The sequence below is a fragment of the Tyto alba genome, unplaced genomic scaffold (genome assembly GCF_018691265.1).
Source record: "Tyto alba isolate M040663 unplaced genomic scaffold, T.alba_DEE_v4.0 Super-Scaffold_40, whole genome shotgun sequence".
Classification (NCBI taxonomy): Eukaryota; Metazoa; Chordata; class Aves; order Strigiformes; family Tytonidae; genus Tyto; species Tyto alba.
Genome location: NW_024881316.1, coordinates 6186617 through 6205750, shown reverse-complemented (window position 1 = coordinate 6205750; position 19134 = coordinate 6186617). Strand labels below are relative to the sequence as shown.

At 36.6% G+C, this 19134-nt stretch overlaps 1 protein-coding gene across 5 annotated transcripts in view; it reads right to left on the bottom strand.

Annotated features, from left to right (window-relative positions):
- The window catches only part of FBXL4 (F-box and leucine rich repeat protein 4), a 68811-nt gene that overhangs the window by 26690 nt on the left and 22987 nt on the right, over positions 1–19134 (bottom strand). For all 5 annotated transcript variants that reach the window (XM_042802948.1, XM_033006414.2, XM_033006416.2 and 2 more), the window contains 2 exons: positions 17570–17814; positions 7690–7903 (listed from right to left, as the gene is read on the bottom strand). In XM_042802948.1, coding sequence (XP_042658882.1) covers positions 7690–7903; positions 17570–17814 — 459 coding nt within the window. The remainder of the gene's footprint in view (positions 1–7689; positions 7904–17569; positions 17815–19134) is intronic.

The following is a 19134-nucleotide window of genomic DNA, read 5'->3' as shown; positions in this document are numbered from 1 at the left end:
CTATTACTATATGTGACTAAGGTATCTTTTGAATGGCAATTGATTTCCATATATAAAACCGGATAAAAGGAGGTTCTAGTAAGAATCCTTCAAAAATAAAAACATCAACAATCAATCCTCTCCCCCTCCCCAATAACACTGTTCAGCAAGAGAGAGAAAGTTCTTCCTTCCAGTTTCAGCTTCTAGTAGCAAACACACTGAAGAAACATTGTTATTGGTGTTTTCCATCAACTACTTGAAAAATATACAATTATAATTTATCACAATCTTTATCTTAAGCCAGTGAAGTTCCATTTCACAGGTACCGCACTGAAAAAAGTTTTACCGTATTAGAACTACCTGTGGTAAAAAAACCCAACCAACCAAGAAAAACCTCATATGAAAGCAGGCAATTTTATTTCAATTTGAGTGTCACTACTGCTATAAATATTTGTAATTACAAACACCTCATGCAAGTAGGAAAGGTAATCTTCGTAAGACTGTCAAAAGTTATTAAAAATCTTTATAAATTCAGAATACTTCCCCCCCCCTTTGGCATTATATAGCACACGGACAAAGCCAAAAATCAACTGTTTGGGTGGAAGGTTTTGGCATAGTCTGTGAAAGATCTATGTCAGAAATTACTTGGCATCTGCTACTCTAATACAGTCATTAAAAAACACATCAGATGCAAAGCCAGAATTCTGTAAACTTCTATTAAACCATTCATTTTGAAACATACAACAGGGCACATCAATACTGCCTATAAAAAGGTAAAAAAAAAAAATCTACTCATGAATTTCAAGGTATTGCATCTCGGCATCTAAAAACCAACCTACAATCAACCTACGACTGTCTAAAAACACAATTATTCTCACAGAAAAAAGAATGTAATACAACAATAATGCAGAAACAAAAGGGATATTAATGGTGAAATATGATTCTTAGATAAACCTGCTCCAGCAAAGAAACTAAAATATACTTCTGGTCTTTTTTGGTTGGTTTGTTTGTTTGTTTTGTTTTGTTTTTATTATTATTTTCTGTTGTGTTTTGTTTGTTTGTTTGTTTTGTTGTTTATTTATTTATATATATATATATATATATATATATATATTTTTATATATATATATATATCTCCTCTCCTCCCCCTGCAGGATTTTAAGGCATCCAGCAGATAATTTCAGTTATGTACTTGTTAATACTATGATACTTTGAAACAACTATATTAAAGATACAAGGGAATTTGAGAGGTTTAAAGAGATGAGATGATGTGCACGTATAAATACATGGGAGTTGTTGGCTTAACTAGTTAAAAAAGAACACAAAACTAATTTTAGATAATTATACAGTGCTAACTTTAGTTTTCAGGTAAAGTTTTCATACCTGTTGGCTTCCCAGAAACCACTCATTTTCAGACTACTTCTAAGATTTTGGGTTCAAAGGATAAATACTTATCATCAGTATCTTATTTTTGACAGAAAGAACACCTCTTGGGATAGTACGCAAATATTCAATAACATAGAAAATACCGTTTCTGGAAAGTAAAATTTGATCTAGAGGTCTACAAAGCTATTCAAGTTGTTCAGCTTTTGGTTTCATCTATTTTCACTTCTCTGTAGGTTAGTTTTCGGTTAATAAAATGTTACAGAAAATGGCAGAGAATCACGGGCCAAATTAGAACTAAATGGTGGCCAAATTTGTTTTATGCTGAAGTCCTTCAAGTTCCCTGAGCTAAGCAGTGCCATTTCATGAGGAAGCAAACAGAAGAGGTCACCTCATCCTTTACAAGGTAGTTTTTGTGGGCTTTAGGAAGAACAAGAGACCCATGTAGTCCCTGACATGAGATAACCACTGAAAGCCTCCAATCATTCAGTTCACAGAAATGCTTATACCTCTCAAGCAAGTTTTCTTTAGCAATCTTTTCCTCATTTTTTCCAGAGGAAAAAAGACTGAGCTTTGTAACTAACTGAACTTCCCACAGATTAGAAAAGAATGTTATCAAGGTACAGTATTTAAAGTCCTTATATACACCCCTATATAGTACCATGCATATCAGAGAATCTTATACTTTTATGTGTATCTATGCTCATACCACAGCTACTAAATTCGAAAGTTGCCATTATGCAAATTGTACTAATGGGAAAAGCGTGGCATATGGAAATGGTGCATCTCACAATTGGCCACCGTTCTGGTCACAGATCAGGGGAACGAAGCTCATGAGTTAAGTCCCCAATTAGTGCCATCAGCACCAAGCCACAGAATCACAGAAGAGCCGAGTGTTGGCAGGGACTCGTGGAGAGTGTTTAGCCCAGCCCCCCTGGCTCCAGCTCAGCCGCCCTCTCCAACTAGACTGAAAAAAGCTGTCAACAGATGTAGGAGCCAGTCCCTTCAATGTTTTCTCAACTGATGTTTGCAGAAGGGGATGACACCCCATCCTGCCTTTTATTATCACACTCACGAGCGTATTTAAGTGATGCCTTCTGGATAGAGAAATCAACACAGACATTTTTCATTAATAGATTCTAAACAAGTATGGCAGCAAAACCACTTTACAGTATAAGCTGGCATTAGAACAGAAAGTCTACTCTCCTTCGAGCACCCATCAGCTATCACCTTGGAACACACAACTCCGAAAGAAATATTACGAAAAGGGTAAGAATTTGAATATATTTGTTAAAAATCAGCTCCCCCTCCCTCCCCTTGCCCCTATCCACCATCAGGTACTTGGATTATTGGACCATTTTTGAGATGAAGAACTGGACAGTGATAAAACTTTTGCCTCCCAAACTCTGACACAGGTTTAAAAATAAATGCAATACGAATACTACATGGGCATCAGGTAGGAGAAAAAATGAGAGTACATGGAAACGAAGGTGGAATGAACCTTATTATTGAGTGCAGATGCAGCCTTTCAAAAGTCAAAACACTTGCCTCCTCACAAACAGGCACAATGTGATTTGCAGGCTGGGATTCAGGACGTACAGGGGCACCTTTCTGTTTTCTACAACTACTTGGCAGTGCCAGGGACACAGCAGGGACTGGGACACAGCAACACAGCAATTACTGAATTAATTCAATGAAAGTAATAGTCTCTGTAGTTAATTCAATTACTGTACTTTGGTTTTGCTTCATTTGGTCAAATTATGCCCTCCCTTATGTCTGCAAATCTGGTTTACACCTTCATTCTTCCCCCTCACTCTTCCCATTTCAGGCTCAAGTGACCAAATTCAGCCCTATGAGCCTGACACAGGATCAGAAGGCACCATCAAGGCCCTGTATTGCATGATTATTTGTCACCGGCTCAACCTCCTTCCAAGAATCCACTTTCTAGCTAGAGGCTTTCACTTTTTTTCCACTATTTGCAACTCTTAACCCTAAAGATTTGTACCCAAGCCAGTGAAATTTCGTCCAAGTTGAAAAACCTCAGACAATAGCTCTCAGAAGTATAACATGACCCATAACAGGATATTTCTAAATCTCTGTAGAACAATTTTATGGCAGCATTAACTCTTTCATTGCTCAGGGCATAAAAAATTAGAAGCTGTTACATTTACTGCTAATATTCTTATGCCTCTTCTTGATATCTAAAATTTCCAGTGTCCTCTCTGACAACTGCCCAAGCTCTGAATTTGCTCTTGTTCAAGGGCATCAGAGATAAATTTTATAACTACAACGCTTGCTTTAAAATGACTGCAAAGCAAAGTCCTTTATCCGTTGTAATTTCATTTAAATTTAGTTCATTTTGTATTTCAATTGTAATTTTAAAACTTCTTCACACATTACAAAGAATCCAGAATAACATGCAACATGAAACATATAATCTTACATTAAAATTTACACCCAGCAATAAAGAGACTGTCAGGTTCTCCTACTGTAATTGTGGCTTTGGTTTCTTTAAAATACAATCTTGCCTGCATTATTTATATGGATGGAATACTTCATGATAAGCATGAAATCAAGATAATATTCATACTCAAACCATAAAGATGTGCATTGCCAATTACTGTATACAATAATACCTCTGTTGTTCATTGTATTCTTCAAATGTATCAATGCCAACAAGTGCTTAAATTATGCTGTGAATACACTCTCAATGAATAAATATTAAGGAGTCATGTATCAGTAAATACCAAAACCACTAGCACAAAAAGCCCACAAGTATAACAGTGGTCTTGAGCAAGCAGGAGTTACATGTATAAAATGCTGAGATCAGTTTCCCAAAGTTGCAAATTATTTCAAGCATATGCATAATCAAACAACCTTTAAGAATGAAACCTTTAATAGTTAACTTGAAGCACCGGGAAAATGAGCTGCATTTAGTGGGGAGGAGTATAGTGATGCAAGACAATTTTTTTTTTTTTTCTTTCTTTTTGCTTATTCTGCCTGAAACAAAGTACTGAAAGTCACTGGACTTTTCTTCTTGTAGCAGAGAGGTTGGAATAATTCAAGTACGTTGAAAACTTCATTTCAGAGGTTTGAAACCAATTTTGTACACAAAAACTTGCACTCAATAAGTCAAGGAAGTAACATTATAGGTGGCCTTAAGAATCAGCAGGCTTAGGACCAAAGATCATAAACTCCTCCAGATGGTACAGCCATCTTCCAAAACAGCAATGCAGTGAAGTAAGTAGCAGAATACCAGAACTATCCATTTCACTAAAAATGTACACTCAAAAACTGGAGCTTTGATTACAGAGACAATGGGAATATTTTAAAATACAAAACCTACTCAAAGAAAACTAAAGTAACATGTGACTGTCATAGCAATTGGTCAGACAATTACATAGTATGTTGTCAATTTTACTGTTTGTTTTCCACAAAACCTGTTTTTTCTGTACCTAACACAAATATCATTAACAGTAGCCGGTTTTCTGCACAGTATTTTCTCAGAATTCATCCATTAGTGTCATAGTAATCATATAAACAGAAAAAGTACAACAAATACTTAAAATTTAAATGTTAAAAACATCTTTTCTCTTTTTTTTTAGCATTAAAAAGAAAAAAAAATGAAAAAGAGTATTGCAAGACAGTCTGAGGAAGGAAATCTTACATCTGGGCAGGTACATGGGAGTTTGTTTTTATATAATCAAACTACCATTTCTTTTATTAAAATGTTAATACTGTACTTTATAAAGCATCATGCAGAAACAGAAACAGCTTCATCAAATAATGACAAAAAGGATGGAGAATCTTCATCCCGTATCTCCCATATCCTATGTTATTTACTCACACGCCTAAATTCACAACCAAAAGAACAAGTTGTACTATTTATCCAGATGTCCACTGACACAACACTGCATTTTCAGCAGAGACTGACAATTGCAGAGTAGGAAAATAGCCCCCTTTTCACTAGCGTCACAAATAACGTGCAGAGAGGGGCCCTCCTTTGAAAATCAATTAATTAAGTCCTATTTTGCTTTTCTTGTTCTCCTTAGTGTTGCTCATTTTTAAAAATATGATCGCTTTGCTTAAATAATTCAACTCAAGAACTTACGTTGATCAGCTGTAACAATAAATTCATCAGACTGTTTACAAGTATAAAAGGCAGTCTCCCTCCTCATTTGATCTAATTTTATTATGCCTTAATTCCAGTGACTGCCTTGAATTGTGCAGTAAGATACACACCAAAAAATACTATGATACCCCATTGGAGAACTCATTTTGGTCAGCTTTTTACCAACTCGTTCTCTGCATTATCATTCCCTCTTCACATTTAGGCAATTACCTCAAAATCTCCAGTAATATCAGAAACATATCACCCCAATTTTACATATAGGATGAACAGAGATGCCATACTTCTGTCACAGAAAATGAGGACACGCTGATAATTATGGTAGGACCTGTACTTTTGCTATTCTAGAACATGATACAAGAAAATTTAAATTGACTTGGTGCTTTATTTTGTTTGTTCTTTGTTTTTTTTTTTTTTAAGAAAAAAAAAAGCAAACCATTGATTTATTTAGGAAAACAGTGGGTTAAATGTAATGAACAGATTTTTTTTTTTTTTTTTTGAGACAGAACTTTTACAGAGGACCATAACACACACATCAGCTCTGTTCTCCTCACCTTCTTTCTTACTTTCTCTTAATAGTCAGATACTTGTTATTAGTTTGCAGTTTTCCTTTGTGGATTCACAGCCTCAGATTCTTTTCCCTGACCAGGGCCAGTTGGCAACAATACAATGCCAAGCTCTTGATTACACATTCGCATTGTTCCATTTGTTTGCTCCTTAGAAGGTCCAGCAATGAAGACACAGATAGCAGAAATTTCACAAAGATCAAGAACACTACCATATTACAGTTCTTTGACAAGTTTTAAAAAAGTCTAAATCACTTCAGAGCATGCTTGATCAATCTATCCTGTCTTTTTTCCATTTAGACACCAGTTACTACTTAGCATCTCCATACCAGCTGAAGAGTACAGAAGGAATGACAGCCTATTTTGTACAGAAAACCAAAGATTTCCATTACGAGAAGCTGATGTTGAGAAAAGTAATGTTACTTCTACAGATCTGTGACTTTTGCAACTCTAATCCTCTAATTCAAATTCTATGCTACATCTTCACTCCTTCCCTTTTACTTTTCCACCTGTGATGCACAATGCATATTGTTAAGTGGCTTCATATTAGCAAGTAACACAAAAGCATCCTCTCCTATTTACCTATTTAAATTTCTAGCAATTTCTCTACTGTGGTCTGTTAGCAACAGTGTCTTCAGTTTATACTTATGTATAAAGTGGAAGCACAGTCTTAAGTAAGCTTGATTATGAATGAATGTTCTCGTCAGCCACAAGCAGATGCACGTCCATACACATGAAAGGCACAAATGAATCTTCCCCATTTAAGGGTTTCAAAGTCAGGAAATCTCTGCCACCTACATTCAATCTAATTTCAAGCTCTGTTCAGCAAAGTGATAGCTAAGAAATGACAGTTACCAATCATTTTCAGAGTATACCTCTGCTGCTGCACTATTACAAGCATGACGCCTCGAACTTTAAAAGTTACCTGAGTAATGTAGCTAGTGAGAAGGAATGGAATTGCTTCCGATTCAAACTGCTGAATTTACTAGGATACAACATTTGTAAAATGTAGTAAACTGCAACAGTTTTCTCAACTGTAGCATGTAAATCCATTCCATCTTAGATAGGAAATGTATTGCAGCAAATAACAACCCTGATCTGGGCAGCTGAGTAACTGCATAAAGAAGTAATTTTTACACTGTAAATAAAAAGTATTTTAAAAAAATTCTGTTCCATGTCTCAGATACTGCTAATATACACGAAGATAGTAAGAATCTAATAATTAGTACATCATTGTAAAGGAGAGAATGTTGAGAACTACGTAAGTTACTAAACATGGTAATTTCCCAATTACATTTCCAAATAGAATCGGTCTGGAGTACACTTCAAAACAAGAGAAAAGCTTTCACATTTGTGATTTCACTACATGGCTTCAAACAGCTGGTGAAAAGTCACCAACCAATCTTCCATGCAAGTTGAAACATGCAAGCTTTTTATTTATTTTTGTTACATCTGGAAGCTATTTTGAAAATACAAATGGTTTTTGAAACTACCGTTGAATTTTCTGAATTCATCTTTGAATTTACATGTGAAATTCTAATTCACTTCATTAATGAAAAAAACAAAACAAACTTACTTTACCAGGATTGATTGAAAGTATTTATTGCAAAAGTTAAAGACACTTGTTCCTACCTCCACTTTTGTTCGGTAGAGAATGAGACGCTTTAGGCTGCCCACTTTGGCTATGTGGTTGAAAGCCTGAGGTGGTATTTTATCACATGATGAGAGATTTAATTCCTGAAGATTTGGACACATTTCAGTAATGACCTCCAGGCATGTTTCATTCAGGAAATGGCCACAAGACAACTCCAGACGTACTAGTTCAGAGCCACAAACTTTCAAGAACCTGTAAAAGACCCACATTTAAAGTGAAAAATAAACATACTTTCGGGTGAGAGTCTGAATAATGTCGAAACCTTAAGCATGCAAACCAGGGAATACTTCCTTTCAACAATGAAAAGCCTACAGACAGCTCTTATGTCACTTCAGTTAACTAACAGAAAATATGATTAGGTTAAAGTAAATTAATTATAACCACTCTGAAGAAGTTACTTCTGAATCAAATCTGTACAAGTCCAGAAGAGACGAAGTCAATTAGGTGTTGAGTTGAGAGCAATAGCAAAAAGGCAAAGGTAGTCTGAAAGTCAAGACTGTTTCATCAACATTAACTTGGTATTGTACATAACCTCAGTATTACGCAATGGCTTGTACAAAGGAGTATTTGACTCATTTTAAGAATCACAAAAGGCTATATAACGCTGTACATGGCATAAAGAGGCTTATGTCACCTAAGCAGTCTTAATAAACAACTTTCATCTTGAAAACAAATTGCAAAAGAATCATTGGGGCTGAAAATGGTACAGAGAGGGCTTTTAATTAAATTAACATTAGTTCTGAAAACGCTGTTTTGGTTCAGAAAGTTGGAACATGCTTTGTTCTTGCCATTTATTCTGAGGCAATGGAACAAAGTACAACACAGATAATGTTTAAAATGCTTTAAACAGTCCCCAAAGCTGATTTTGACAATGGCCTGCAAGTTTTCACCAATAATTTCATATTTCTCTCTCAGAAAAGTCTGCAAATGTAAAAACGAGGTTAAACAAATGAATGAAATATTCAGGAGAAGTATTTTAAGACTTTCAGAAAAACATCTCATTCCTTTCATTAACAAACAAGTCAAAATCAGCACTTAGTAGCTGTTTTAGAACACAGAGATTCCTAAGGGCTATTTCACGTGACTTTCATTGGAATTACAAAAATTTAAGACATTAGAAGACAAAAATATCAAAAATTTAGAAAATTTGATGGTCTCTGAATTGAATCACACATTTTGTCAGAGATCTTGTGTCAGAAATTCAAGCTCTGTAATATCTCATCCAAGCTTTAAGTAAACACACATAAGCTTATGTCCCATTTTATCGCAAAGAAAACCTTTGAACTGTAAATCAACCCCTAGGCTTCTAAATTTGATATTTAATGGGGGGGGGGGGGGGGGGGGAGTGGGGAGAAACAACCCACACGTTTACTATGATTGTTATACTTTAACAATTTCTGCAGTAGAAAAAACTAAGTTCCTAACCTATGGGCTGCAATGAGTTCCCATTGTTGCTTCCTAGAATAACAGAGCTACTTGCAAGAGAGTATGGATTCGTTTCTCATAAAAAATATTCTGATCTGCTCTACTACCAGTTCTAGCTTACTTCATGAAGACAAAGCAGCTTTAGGTTCTGACACTTTCACTGCAAAGTTAGTATGACTTCTTGGGTTTAACTGATACAACAGAAATGCCCGAGAGACATGAGGCTCCTGCTCGCACAAAAACTCCTGTTGCTACCCCTAGACAGGGAGTAGCCTTCCCCAGACTTTGCTGCTGCTGAAACGTCAGACGACATAGCTGCTGGTCTTAAAAGCAGACACATTCAGGGAGGCATTCCTCAAGGATGCTAACAGTAGCACAGGACCTGAAGTCCATCCTTCAAGATCCAAGTTTTAAAATCTTCTTCTTTCCTTATTTTTTCATTACTCACTCCAGTCATACTTGCCATTCATCGCCACCTTTCTTTATTCCTTTCATCTTGATTATGCAGATCCTACATAATAAGGAGGGGAAAGGAGATTCCAGGGTGGCACCTCCATCCCTGGAGGTTTCCAAGAGTCACCTGAAACCTTGACTGACCTGATCTAGTGCTGGGGACACTGGCACTTCAAATGGCAGCTGGGAGTAGACGACCCTCAGAGGTCCCTAACATCCAACATTTCTATGACCCTATGCAAACAAAAACAAAGAGAGGGTCTGAGACACGAAAGGGGAGACGTAAGCCCCAGAGCCACAGGGGTTCTGCCAAGCATGGCCTTTGAATCTACTCTTCCACTATTTTTGTCTAACTCTGCAGTCGCTCTTTAGAATCTATTTTAGCTTGTAAAATCAGAGTTTAATCAAACACCAAGCACTTATTTGATGTTTTCATACAGGATACACTGAATTCACCTAGACTGGTAAGTCTTCTTATGGGAGTGTCAGAGCTGAAATGACAGACAATTCACATCAATTAACATTAGGTATTTAAACATTAAATTGGTATTTTACACTAGCAATAGAGTTCAACACTGCCATGGAGAAACGCAGGACGGAAATCCCCTGGAAATCAGAGTAGAGACATATGGATTCATTGCTGATTACCAATTAGCCCGTTCCTCTATTTAATGAGTGCTTCAACAATACATTCACAGAGCTTCTTTCATCAACAAATTATAAGCTTTGTTTGAATGGTGGTATTTTCCACAAAATCCTGTCAATCTCCACTTATTATACCTCTAGCTTTTAATTTGCTAACGAATAAATATTTTATGAATTACTCCATTACAATAATGGATGTTAGGTTAACTGCCATATAATTTAACAGGGCTTGGCTGTTATAAATGTTGGTACAGATCAACGATTTTCTCCTTCTAGGACTATTAAAAAAGTTAACATTACCAGGTCAGGGAAACACTCAGTTAACCCCCTAGATTTGGAGAAGAACTCCAGGCTCACCAGCTTGAGGAGTTATTATCCTCAGAACGTTTTATTTAAATTCATTACACTTGAAACACACAGGCAGAGCAAACACAGTGACAGCAACGAGCGTTGCACTTAACAGCTTTGCTGCCTTTTTGGTAAAAGGTTATTTAGGAGACACTAAACAGAAAGGCAAGGGGGATAAGGGACATGCAGCAGGGTACAAGAATGAGCTGACAGGCATGCGATGAAGAGATGAACAAAAAGAGGAAGGATTTGAGGGAGTCACCAACCAGCACAGGGCAGAGAACATCAGGCAGAATTGCAGAGTTCTCTGAATGATTAAGACGCCCCAATCTTTGTCTGCACTTAACAGGCTGCTCAGAACAGTTTTTTGCTAATGTCTTTTCACATGGATCTCCAAAGCCATATGGCAAGGTAGAACATGGGTTCTCGTGGTTTCAGAACAAACAGAGCATGGCCTTCATACTTCTGAGATTTAACAGATACTGGATGCCTAGCTCTGACTTAGCTCATTTGAAAACAAACAATCCCCAGAAAAGCACCTTCTACCCAAATCAACACTTCTTCACATACCTCTCCTTTAATCACTGAGGATTGACTGGTTCCTGTCATTAGACTTTCCTCCCTTCTGCAGAGTCATCCATCCCTTTACTTTTGCTCTTATTATCAATATTTTATACACACAATTTCTGAAGTGATTTCCCTTCATCTTTTCATGTTTGTTATGAAATACAACTGACTAAACAACCTAGAATAATGTGAACATATACATTTATTTTGTTAGACAACAGATTGAGCCTTTCCTTTTATATTTATCCTCATTCTAGACTGCAGTATTTCAGGGGGGTTTTAATGGTTGTTTTTTTGGGGGTTGTTTTGGGTATTTTTTGGGCAAGGTGGTTGGTTTTTGTTTGCTTTGGGTTTTTTGTGGTTTGTTGTTTTTTTTTTTTTTTAATGAAAAAAAACAATCTTGATTTTCATCACCTTCAGCCTGCTCTCAAGAACTGCTGCTCATTTCCAACCCCTTCAGCTTCAGGGAAGTCAGTCAGTGCTAGTCAAACCCTTCTGAAACATTGAGTGTATCTATTAGCAATTAGGACACAATTTGCTTATGCTGGTATTAAACCCATCGTGGTCATGGGGTCACTCAGCCTATTACAACTTCCAATACTGCAATTCATGTCTGTATCATAAGCATATTCCGTGAGCCAAAGAAGATCCAAAATTAAAATATCAAGGGTGCTATCTCTTGTACCTTAAGAACTGGCTGCATAAGACCTCCCAAACAAAATTCTCAAACTACCTGTGGACATATGCTTATGAGCGTACTGGTCACACCACATTTGCTCCAGTAGTTTCCACTGGAACTGCACTGGATCCAAAACCTACAATTCACTGTTAGCACAATGACCTTCACTTATTTGATATCCCATGGTTTAGAGTTACTCTACAAAGAAAACTCTACAAGGGAGTAGGGATCACAGTCCAGTTCTCTCTCATCTACTCATCCTCCCTACACACAAATAGCTGCCTAGTTTCATATTCCTTTAGTACAATTATCCCAACAGGTTTCAACCATACTCATTTTCAATTAAAATCTTACATACTCATTTTGTAGTCATTGACATATAAATCACTGAATTTGGTGTCAAAGGGTAGGGGATGGGCAAGCAACTTTTATTTATGAACAACACAGGGCTCAATAGATTTCTTTTTACTTCAGCATTTTCCCACCTTATGCTAGCATGCAAATCAGGGATGTTACCTCCATTACTTGCAAGATATAACACTGCCCCATTTGCCTAGCCCTCCTTGGTACCTCTCTCCTAAAACCAGTATTTCTGGCTACTCAGGCCTCCCGCTTTCCAGAGCCTGCCACCACACAAGAATAATGTAAAAAAAAAAAAAAACAACACACTTGGATTATTATTCTTCCTCATTTCATTTGTAAGATCTTGTTTTTCTCTTTCTTACTCTAGTTCTATCTATATGATTACTCCCACAAATTTGGCAGAGGACTTCATAATCCCAACCTGTCTTGCAGTTACAGTCTTGTAATTAATCCAGTGACTTGCGGAATTATATTTTAATATAATTCTTAAAATCATGTTCAGGTATTTTTATTTTCAGTGATCCTTTTCCTTTCAGGACTGCTGTGTTACGCAACAGCAGCAGCATCTAGAGTACAGATAATTGTAATAAAAGTGTTAAGGTAGGTATGACTGGAGAACAAAAGAGTACATACAGGTGTAGAAGCACGAGAAAGAACAAAAGGCAGTACGAGGGCTGGTAGAGTGGGGTGTATTGGTGGAAGTTGAAGTTGGATTAGCAGGTCATCAAGATCCTTGAACATATGTATGTGCAGTTTCTCCAGACACGCAGATTAGGAGATGAAGGACAGAGGTGGCACAGGATGGTGACACCATAGGCTAGACAGATTGCTTTGGACATACATCTCAGTTGTCTTGGTGCATGCAAGCATGCACGTTTGGGAGTAAGACTGAATAAAATAATTTTGTTTTTAAAGTGAGGTCTCCTTCCCTTCTAAACTATTCTAACTGTTACAATCTTATCTTCTAATCTAGCATGTATCACACCTTTTTTTGTCAGCAAACCTTAAAACACTGCATGCAAGTAGGGAGCATATTAAGTACCCGATCTTGTGCTTTTCTCAACACAGCTTATACTATGTCAATAAAAACATGAACACCAAACATTATTAAGTAATCTCAAATACAGAGACCTTAGGTTTTACTTAAAAAACTGTGGAAATTAAGAGATACGTGATTTTTAAACTGGGAATCCCTGTAAAGTCACACATTACTCCTATTTTCTGTGACTGAGTACTTGATGTGTGTTTCAGTAATTTCTCTGACCTTCCTGCTAGTTTGATTCGCAGCAAAGCCTCACCAAGTTCAACACTGTCAAAATACACCTCTATTAAACATCACCTAAACCCCTCAAATATTAACAAAAATGAAATTGTTGAAGAAATACTCCTGAATGCGCTTGACATGCAAACACCGCGCCACTAACCTGAAAATAAAACACTATTGATTCATTTTCACAGTGTAAAATGTTAGAAGTAAAGAAACATCCTAACATCTCAGATATTTAAAGCAGAAGAGTTCAACCAAGCTAGTGACATTACCCATGATACAAAGAAATCTGCATGCAGAGCTGTTTTTAAACTGTCATCGTCCTTGAGTTGTTTAAACCTCAGAGCACCTATTCAGCATCTCGATATTCAGTACATCTCCAGTCAACTTGCCTCGCTTTTCCTATATAGGTCCTACCCTCCCACGCTGATATTCCCCTGGCATGAAGAAATTCACCATACCTCTAATGCCAAGAGAAATGCAGTGCTGCTTATGTAACACTGGCAGTGAAATCTTTGCTTACTCCCTGTCACTTTGCTTACCAGACACTTGAGACTGCTCAAATACTAATTTCATTTGTCTTTCACTTCTCTGCATACTTCTAGTTCAATCTAAATGATAAAGTTTAGTTAATTTATATTATACGCTGAAATGAAAGATTTATGATAGTCATTTCTAGCCCTAAGGAGTAGATGTTATCAATAAGTTAAAATACCTTCAGCTTTGCCTCAGGATGTTCACATGCCTGAAGCATTTTATCTTCTCATGATAATACAGTATTTGCTTCAGTCACATTTCTTAAAAATACTATTTTTAAAAATTTTCTACTTTAATATATTTTTGCAAGAAAATATGTATTTTTCAATTATTTCTTACAATGGTGTCTATAGGAACCTCTTAAAGCAGCACACAAATTTACACAAGCTACTTCTAACACTCTCGTAAGAAACCACAGATGAAAACATTTTTGAAAGATTTTTGCCAAAATAAAATTCAAGCAAGAGTAGCATTTAAACATGCCCCGATTTGCAAAAATCCTAAATCGCATAGCTGTAAGAATTTAACTATACCAGTTTTGAATTCAACAGTGCCAACTGTAACACCGAATGCTGAGAAAAGTGCAAAAATAAAGACAACAAAATAAAAAGCAGGTCATGTAAAAGTGAAATGCTGTTATCTATGAGGATAAGGTATTTTGGGTTTAGCATTTTGCCATTTCTATGCTGCAGCAATTTGTGGTGTTTGTGAAGTTATTTACAAATTTCGTTTAGCAAATAATGTTTTTTTTTCTCCTTGAACTGACAAATACAGGTTGGCCTCCTAAAAACAGTATAACAGAGTCCTTCAAATTGTTACAATTTCTAGGCAGAATTCTCTACACCTCCAAGCAGTTGGCTTGACAGCCATTCCTGGTCTCTTATGCAGCAACTCATCACAAAATTTATAAACCTGAAGTATTGGAACAAGCAATTCAGGCTCATTTCAACTCAACCACAAGTTACAAGGAGACTTTTTCACCAATTAAATCCAAAATAAAAGATGCACAGCTTGCTATTCTACAGGCACACCTCATTGCTTTATTTTAAAATTTTCTTTGCAGAAAGAAATAGAGAATACCGAGACCAGAGAGGGAGCCAAAGAAAGCAGGATAAGGAGAACTCAACAAACTGATTCAGAAACATTCACGCAGTAGGAAGCAAGAGAAGATTTCACACGAATAAATCTAGTGGTACGTGTCTTCTATTGTTATGCAGAGACAGAAAGAAATACTTAAGTATTTAATTTCTGCAAAGGACAATTACAGTCTGAAAATCTGGTTAAGTTTTCAGTAACAGTTAGCATCAGCAGGTAACTGATAAAAGCAGCAATGCACTCTCTCCAGCCAGGTGGGAACCTCTGCTGCAATAGTCATATTCTGAAGAATAAACTGGAAAGAAAATGTAAGTGTGAAACAGAATTCCTAGGAAAGTCGAGGTACCTCCAAGCTCTGGAAACTCTGTTTTGCATAAGTATCTCCCAAAAGTCAGGCTGGGTGAGGAACATCTACAAGTTCAAAAGGAAAAATTGTAGGAGTTCATGACTGTGTCCTGGATGCTGTAATACCCACATGGTGGTGGTGGTGGTATCTTAATGATAGGCAGGGCAACAGAATTAAAACATTACCTGGCAGATTCCTCCTTTGAGGAACAGTATCTCTCATCAGGAAGTTATTTTTTTGAAGTAAGTTATACTAATGCTTTTGAAAAGCAAGTGTTGTTCTAATAAGTCTCCTGTATTAATAGATACTTCCATAGCAAATGAGCATCAAATTTTCCTTTCCTGGAGGCTAGAAGATTTGACAACCATGCTGACGAAGAATGTCAAAAGGAAAATTGGTTTCGAAATTTTACTAGAAAAAACACTTCTACAGACCAAGAGTTAAAAAATTAGTTCTGCACTGGGAAAAAGAAAACTTTCAAAACCAGACCTAGTTACAGTGGAGAATTTTTGATTCAGAAGGGGAAATTCCGAGCAGAAGTCACACCTGAAAATTATTTAGCTTACAACTTTGTTTCAAAATTTACAATTTAACTGCACCTCCCATTCCCAGACTGCACGTATCTTCCTAGAAATACTTTTCCCCAGAAATACAGGTAACTCCACAATTTTATCAATGTCCAAGAACACTTTTCCCCCTTGTTACAAACAATTATCACTGGTTATAATGAATATAAATTGACCATCTTTATTCACAGATTATTAATAGTCAAACAATGAACAGTTATTATTTTAGAAATGCTGACTCCACATAAGTTCTGCTATTATTTCAGCACAGAAGTAAAGAAGTCATTAGCAATAAAGCTATTTTTTGCAGTACTGCACGTTTTAAAAAAATCATGAACATTAAAAAAAAATATGCCATAAAGATGGAAGTTTTCAAAAGACAGATTTAATAGCTAAGCATCGGAAAGCAAGCACTTCACAATTTCAGAGTTGAATTCTCCATTAAAGCTTGCATATTTAGCCTCCGCATAATATATCCAATATGAAATCCAAATTTAGGAGGAATATTTGTACCCCATTCAACACCTAGCTGATATCTATCTCCTTTTCCTACCAACAAGCACAAAAGAGAATAGGGTGTTTGGATTATACTGGAAGGTCAGGAAAGAAGGGAAGCGACAATTCTCATCTTGACAAAGTATTTTTGTATTTTTTCAAATTATTTTACTTCCCCAGGGAAGGCACCCAGGCACCAAAGGAAATAAAATGTTTGAATACTTGAGTTAACCTTTTTATTCCAAAAACAAATGAGAGTAAAGACAATTTTTTTTAGATGTATTAAACATTTTTTTCTTATCAGTCAAGTTCTGCTTTCGCCAGTCATTGCTGATTGCCTCTTAGTTGAAGCAGCAATTTTTGTTTAAATGAAATGCGTTGATAGATGCTGTTTAACTAATGCAAACGAGCAAAGAAGCAAGAAATGATATGTTAAGAAAGCAGAGAACACTGTTGTTATACAGAGAAGAATCCCTGCGAATTTGCTATTTTAATGACCTACAGCACAGTCATATTTTCAGCTCAGTGGAAGATGCACATGCAAACCCCCTGTTTCCCAACAGGGCTAATGTTTTAAATCATTTTTATGAAAATATTTGCATTTACATTGCACTCCAATGATTACTTAGGGCCCATACCTTGCAAGCATGCACTATAATCAGTTTATTACTGCAGCCTTTCTAACACAGTCCTACCGATGACTCATCTATACAAAGAACAACTGCAAACAACTTATTTGTGAGAGGGACTTTTGACAGCTTGGTGCCAGTGGAGTCTTTTAGAAGCCCAAGAGAAAGCAAAACACTGGCTCCCCCTGGAAGAAGCCTTTCAGTCACAGGCAGTTTGGCACACACAGACTCCACGCACTGAAACAGACTTCTGCTGCTGTATCTAGTACCTCTTACCGGTTTAGCTGTTGTTTTTTTCCCCACATCATAACAATCACACCCTTTACAGTAAATCAAAGGCATTTCTTGTCTTTTAGTAAGGCTTCACATGCTTAGTAAAAGTACTGTGCAGCAGCTCTGTCAAACAGAGCTTGTCAGAATACTTCTGTAGGTTTAGCACTGACCTGCTAAATCCAGAAACAGAGATGGCTCCCCTGTTTCCAGTCCAAGATAAATTCAGCCACTGGATGAGAGTGCAGCGAGACTGTAGGTATTCCAGAGATGTGTCATTAATCCTTGCCCAGTAAGGTTGCAAACTGAGATGAATGTACTGTAGAGGATCACAGCAATGTTGATACAGAAGCTTACAAGTTTGCGCTAGTCTACACAGGTCTGGTACTGTAAGGTGACTCAAAATCAACTGGATGAGCTATATTAAAAACAGAAAAAAGTCACACATGGTCATATAGCACTGGAAATGTTAAGGGAAAATTGCAAGGAAAAAGAAAGATGTTCTAACTTCAAAGAAAAGTAAATCCTTTTACTGAAAAGCAACTTCTCAAATATATCATTGATTAACTATTAAATAGGATTGCACTGCCTTCTCAATTTGACAACATATTAAACAAGAAAGGAAAAAGCAGATCAGTGTATGGAAGTGACAGGAACCTTTCAAATTAGAAGTTTCTTTACCCATGCTAATTTAAACAGTGATATATGTGTAAACACTATGTTTACATATATCCCTTCACAATGTCTGCACTGCCGTTGATCAGAACACTGAATTGTCATCCTCTTCCTTCTCTGGATTTGGTTTTTAAGACAGTAGCATTTTTGCAGAGTACATGGAAAAGCCATTCCATGTCCAAGTTTCCCCACACCTTGAACCGATTTCAGATTTATTCCTCTGCTCCCTGCTTCAAAAACCAGTGTTCTGTCTTCTCTCTCATATCCCCTCCCACCCATGCTGGACTATGCAACTAGGTAAAAAATTCAACACATGTAGATCTACGAAGTAATCTCCTCCTTGCTGTAATACCTTGAGAGTATTTTTGTTCTATGCCAGAGTCAAATCTGAAAGGCAAACCCCCTTTTTATCTTTATGAGACTGAACCATCTCAGCTTCAGAATAATCACCAGTCCTTCTGATGATGAAACCACTATACATGTTTTCGTAATAACTTATTTCTCTCAGAAATTAAGAATTATCCCCCATTTCCTATCATCCTCTGTTTTCCTTTCTAAAGGAAGATCAACACACACAGACACATAAATACTCACTTTAGGAAATAATCAAAATGCTCAACAAAAAAAAAACTCCTTTAGCTTAGCAACTGAGAGAAAATGCACTTGCAAAAATGAAATCTAAAAATTAATGTTTACTTTACCAGGGTTGTCTTTAACAGCTATAAGTACCTGCACTCAAGTTATGTAACTAAAATTGACTGTTTTCAAGAAGTGGGACACAGTAACTCGCTGAAATGAATCAGTGTAAACCAAAAAAAATAAAAGAACAACCAAAAAACCCCACAAATCAGTTTAAACTGAAGACTCCTGTGGCCCTTTCAAAATACCATAACGTTTCATTTTCGTATTTTATAATGATTCGTAAGACAAACCCACCAAAAATCAGAATAAAATGCTTGACATAAAACGAAAATGAAGCTTTTTGTGAGATGCAAACAGATTGTACTTCCAATGTACCAGTTTATTATGCAGCTAGCTTCCGCCTCCCTTCCTCCCCCCCTTC